The sequence below is a fragment of the Microchirus variegatus genome, assembly GCF_963457635.1.
Source record: "Microchirus variegatus genome assembly, chromosome: 1".
NCBI classification, from domain to species: domain Eukaryota; kingdom Metazoa; phylum Chordata; class Actinopteri; order Pleuronectiformes; family Soleidae; genus Microchirus; species Microchirus variegatus.
In genome coordinates this window covers 379,001-385,000 of record NC_139802.1, presented here as the reverse complement: position 1 = coordinate 385,000, position 6,000 = coordinate 379,001, and the positions used below count along the sequence as shown (strand labels likewise).

Below are 6,000 nucleotides of genomic sequence, written 5' to 3'. Positions count from 1 at the left end.
TTCACGATGGACAATTATCTACGGACATGAGCCAACAATCTCTCCATGGCTAGAAACAGCCTAACAAGACCCAATGTCACTTGCATGCAGAGGCGCAGCTTGTGAACAGGCAAGACAGGCAACTGCTTGGGGCCCCGAGCCGTTAGGGGGCCCCCCGACACTCGGAGTCTCCCTTAAACGACGATGGGCGATTTTCAATGACATGTCAGTAGTAAACCTCCCTAAAGGGGCCCCACCTCACTTTAACCTGTGTGAAGTTATCGTTCTGCAAGTTGGAAAATGAAGAGGATTATTTACAGTGTAATGCATATATTTATTACTCAGTTTATATATGTTTTTTTCACTTATTTATTGTTCTATATATTAATATTGTTTTATAATGTGGGTTATTTACAGTGTGAGTTTATATAGTTTAAAAAAAAAGAAGCTATTTACAGTATTGTATTGTTCTTTACATTTATATGTTCACACACTTTTTAATTACAAGGTTTTTTCATGTTATTTCATTCATTTGGAATAAAAAAAATTTTTTTTAACTCATACATTTTTCATTGGTGATTATTTATAACATAACGGTGATGAACACTGGTTGGAAGGAAGGGCCCCCTGGGAATTTTTGCTTAGGGCCCCTACAGACTCTAGAATCGCCTCTGCTTGCATGCGTCCCTTTAATTTGAAGTAGGGCGTAGAACCTTTACATCGCGATAGAAATGCCGGGAAAGCTCAAAGATTTTGACCATATCACACAGTCTTCTTCAGCAGATGGAATTTTCTCAATCATGGCGATACATTTGAACAGCTCCTGAGATGCATGCCATCACTTCAGTCTCCATGACAACTGAGCAAACTACCCACCGATGAAGACCTCACGATACGGCTGCTGAGTGAGTGAGTAAAACCTTCATCTGGGGTTTCTTTGTTCACTTTGTTATCATTGCTCAGTACGCAATATGCTTCTGTTCTCTGAATAAAGTCAACCGCATTTATTCAACAATGAAAATCTGAAGTCTAGGACAAGCAAAAATAATCTGAGACGTGTGTTAGTAAACAACAATTCTTTGAGTTTGAAATCAAAGACAGTGGGTGAAATTCTGACAAAACAAACAGAAAATCCAGAAACAGTTACCAATATGATGCCCTGTGTGAACATATAGCTCTGTTTGATAACATGTACAACAACATTTATCAGAGGCATGGACGATTATGGTTATAGAGTTTTTGAAATACCCTTTGGAAACCTACTCTGGTTGTTCTGACAGTTTCAAACTGCTCCATAAAAACACAGAACAAAGGTGGGGGCCTCCCAGTGAAAAGTCTCCATCATGGTATCCACAGACTTCGCGCCACAAGTGGTCTTAAAGATGTCTTAGTGGCCCTCATTTGTATTTTTCACACCCTGTGCTAAAGCTTTATGCAAATAGAAAAACATCAAGAACAATAAAATGGCACGTGATTACAGGACTGCAGGAGATCTACACCAGTGGTTTCCTGTTTTTAGTGACTGTAAAGGTCAGAATGTTTCTTAAATGTGAGAATTTGCTGCTTTTCTTTTATTTGCTCTGATGATACGTATTCATCTTTGAAACAGTGTTCTATTGTTATGTTGCTTGCCTTTCATTGATCTTATCATTTTACTTCATTAAAAAAAAGGTGGCCCCCCCTCACAATTTTTTATTACCCTCCCCCACCACTGTCCATGTCCATGTTGAAATTCAAAAGTAAAGCAAATGTTAAAAATGCTAATGTACTATTTATAAAAAAAATACATTTAAATCATCTTACTAGAAGAAAGTAAAGAGGAAACACACACACACACACACACACACACACACACACACACACACACACACACACACACACACGACACGCGCCACTTCCGGTACCTAATTAGCAGTTGCACCTGTGGGGAAGTTACTGTAAATACTGTGAAATTGTTCATTTCATGTTGGTAAAGGAGTCTGTGAATATTCAAAGCAGCGCTAAGTGTGACCTACACAAAATAAACACTATTTCCGGAGCTTTTTAAACTTGTGTTTTCTTGTAAATTCAGTGTCAAACTCTCTCGTGCGTGGGAAAGATAACTATGTTCGGCACAAACAGCTGCTAACGCTAAAGCTAACAACTGACAAACACAATAAATGATGAATATTTTGGTAGTAAATTACACATCAAGCCGGTCTGTACCTAAGTGGTGAGGTTGTGAAAGCGAGGTGGAAACTACGCCATTAATGCGTTTCATCACTTTAAATGAAAATAAAGAGGAAACACGCACACACTCCTCGCTAACACTACCGACATGCGTCACTTCCGGTACCTAATTAGCAGTTGCACCTGTGTGGAAGTTACTGTAAATACCGGTGCATATTCTTTTGTTTGTTCATTTCACGTTGGTAAAGGAGTCTGTGAATTATCAAGCAGCGGTAAGTGTGACCTACAAAAATAAACACCATTTCCTGAGCTTTTCAAACTTCAAACTTGTGTTTTCTTGTAAATTCAGTGTCAAACTCTCTCGTGCGTGGGAACGTTAACTATGTTTTTGCTAACGCTAAAGCTAACAACTGACAAACACAATAAATGATGAATATTTAGTGAGTAAATGAGTAAATTAGACACCAAGTCGGTCTGTACCTAACCATGAATGCGTTTCGTCGCTTTAAAAGAAAATAACTTGGCTAATAATACGTGGCGTTTCTGTTTATATTTAATGTGAATTCCTTTAGACTCGTGAGAAAGCTTTATTTACAAATTCCTGGATTAAATAAACATGTCCTCTCGGGAGTGTGTGTGGTTTCCTATCGTACAGAGGACTTCAGTAGTGTTTCGCTAATCCGCTGAGAATATCCATCACTAAATCCCGGCAGCCCTCTCTGTAGTGGAGCCGCTCCGTTTCGTCTCTCCTCTTCCTCCCTCCTCCTCCCCCTCGTCGTCCTCCTCCTCCTCCTCCTCCTGCACATACACGTTGCATTTCCAGCTCTCTCCTCTCATCTCGATGTTCCACGCAAGCGCCCACGGCACAGCGACACAGCTAAAACAGAGAGCCGCACACACCGAGCGAGAGGGAGCGGGAGAGAGACACGACCCGCACCGGAGCGACAGTAACGCAGCAGCGGCGTGTCCGTCTTTGTTGGAACCCCGGACGGGCTCCACTGCACGGATTTATTTGTTCTACGGATTTGGATCGGGTGGGCTAGGACAACTTGGCTCGGGACAAAAATAACAAAAACGCGTCTTCTCCCTTTTTTAAACGCCATCCACTAATCCGCTTCCCGTGTTGTTGACGCTAGTGGAGAAACCGGAGGATACCGGAGGACCGCGGACTGACAGGAGAGATTGATCCGACAGGAGGACGTGAATATTTGCGCCCTAAAGCAAATAATAAACGACGTGCGCTTTAGTTAATTCTTTTTTCTTATGTCTGTGTGTGCGATTTTCTGGCGCTTATAATGCAGCAGCGTGGCTCTGCGGTCTGTTATAAACGGAGACAAGGAGGAGAAACGAAGATGCTGCTGCTGCTGCACGCTTGAGGTTTGTGCACCGCGGCCAGCGCGCGTGTGTGTGTGTTTATTGGCGGTTTGCGCGGCGTGGAATAACATGCATGGAGACACAACTTTGTTCACGGGCGTGACAGACAGCGAGGCGTGCGGATATCTCTCGTAAAAAGTGCGTGCATCCTCCAGGACGGCGCACACGCTGCACAGCGCTAGTGCTGCTGCTCGGCTGTTATTGTTGTAGCTCAGTGAAATGCCAGCATCGTTTCTGCTGCATGTACTGTTTGTTAGTTTGTTATTTGGTCTTGGTGATTGTGTGATGTAGGTAAACGCTCGTGTCAGTGAGGCAGCCCCCCCCCCCCACCACCACTTGAAAGTCAAACTTTGCAGAGATTATGGTCACACATTGTACTTTGATCTGATTGAAGTTTAGAGCTACAGCTGAGTTATTCATCCTGTAATTGCTTTGTTGCTATCATTAGTAACACATGTACTGATATTTACAAAATCCCACAAGTGTTCCCACACCCAAAGTATTTATTCAAAATAGACCTTGTGGTTGCAGAGATAGATATACTCATTTCATTATGAGCATTTCAATTTTTCGAACAGAGACCTAGAAAAAAGGCTTAGGCCTTACAGGGATAACCTTGTCGTATGCAGATCCAGCAGATAGAGAGATAAAGCCAGCTGTGCTGTGCACGCTGCTCTGCAAGTGTCACAGGGGTGTGTTTAAAAAAGCCTCGCGTGTCTGTTTCATTTGTTTTCCTGTACACATGCCTGGAGGCAGCAGATAGTCTCTGAACATTGTCAAAACCACGGAGCAATACACTGTGTGTCAAGAGAAGTTTCAATGGTTTTCCGAAAGTTGCCCGGTGTGTCGGCATCGGGCATGGGTCTGCGCCTGTCCCAGAAGTTCGTCTTTCTGCTCTTTCTCTCGGGTTTGGTAACACTGTGTTTCGGGGCCCTTTTCTTTTTGCCCGACTCTGTCCGTCTAAAGCGCATCTTTTTGTCCAAGACAGAGACTCAGCCAGTCACTGTGGGCGCTGGGTCCGAGAACGATGCCCGGGAACACCTTAAGAGACCCCGCGAGCAGCAGGAGCACCCGCGGGGCATGACCTCAACCAAGGGAGAGACGAGCACCAAGCTGAAAAGTCAGAGCCGCAAACCGCAAATCACTCACCATGAGGCGACGCAGAGAGACAGACTGGTCGGCGGCAGAGCTCAGGAGGATTTGACTCTGTCCGGGTCTAATACGGAGTCCACCTCAGAGAAAGAGACCTCCTCTGATCATGCTGCCATCACGGATACATTCAGTTACAAGGCGTTTCAACGGTGTTTGCTCAAACAGCCGCTGGGGAGAGAAAACGGCAAACCCAGCGACCCCAGGACCAACGAGCGCCGGGAGAAAGTCAAAGAGGTAAGACTGTGTGACTGTGACTGTGCAGAGCATCTTCATGGTAGTTACATGTTCATACAGGGTTGTTGAGAGGTGTCATACAGCAGACTGCTTTGCAGCCATGAGAGGATAAGAGGAACTGTCTGAGGGTTAATCCAGGGCAGTTTATCTGTGTAATCCACAAGTTTTCAGATTTTGTTCTTGGACTCAACTTCTCCCTCATAATAATTTGATTGTAATTGTTTGATAAGAAAGTACTCTTTAAACTATCTCTCAGGTTACAAAATGGATGTTAATGTACACGTTCTTGTATTCTGATGCTTTCTGAAAACAAGTTAAATGCAGACCTATCACATACGCTCAGTAGTCACATTATCAGGTACACAGGACACTTCATTGTCAGGAGTTGCAACCTTCGGTAAGGTCAGGACCATATAGTAATATATATATAATAAATAAATAAATAAACCAATGATCAATAATCATTATAAAAGCCATGAGTGAAAATTGAGAGAATTTAAAAAACAAACAAAACAAAAAGAGTGTTTAAAATGTATGGACAGAAAACAACAAATACACTTACATATTTCAGAGGTCTGAGGTAACACATTCAAAGTGATTACATGTATTTTACCTCAAAATGTCTGCGTACAAATATTTATGTTTTGACTAGAGCTGCAACTAACCATTATTTTCGTAATCGATTAATCTGTCGTTTATTTTCTCGATTAATCGATGAATCGTTTGGTCCATAAAATGTCAGAAAATGTAAAAAAAACAAAATGTTGATCAGTGTTTGTCAAACCTGGAAATGACGATGTTCTTGAATGTCTTGTTTTGTCCACAAAAATGATTCAGTTTTAATGATTTCTTTGTTTTGTGGAGCAAAGAAACCAAGAAAATATTCACGTTTAAGAAGCTAAAACAATCAGGAATCTTGTTTTAATAATGAAAAAAGCTTCAAACCGATTATCGATTATCAAAGTAGTTGGCGATTAATTTAGTAATGGATTAATAATCGATTCAGCTCTAGTTTTGATCCTTTGCTACACTACGACTGGAAGTTGTATTGCAATGTTCAGTCATTCACTGAGCCTGAGTCTTCTTTTACTG

The 6,000-nt window shown here is 42.1% G+C and overlaps 1 protein-coding gene across 1 annotated transcript in view; it reads left to right on the top strand.

Annotated features, from left to right (window-relative positions):
* Positions 1-4,341: 4,341 nt before the first annotated feature.
* The window catches only part of LOC310930934 (mannosyl-oligosaccharide 1,2-alpha-mannosidase IA), a gene marked incomplete at both ends in the record, with an annotated part of 177,310 nt that continues 175,651 nt past the window's right edge, over positions 4,342-6,000 (top strand). The window contains one exon of the mRNA XM_083894002.1: positions 4,342-4,908. Coding sequence (XP_083750128.1) covers positions 4,342-4,908 — 567 coding nt within the window. The remainder of the gene's footprint in view (positions 4,909-6,000) is intronic.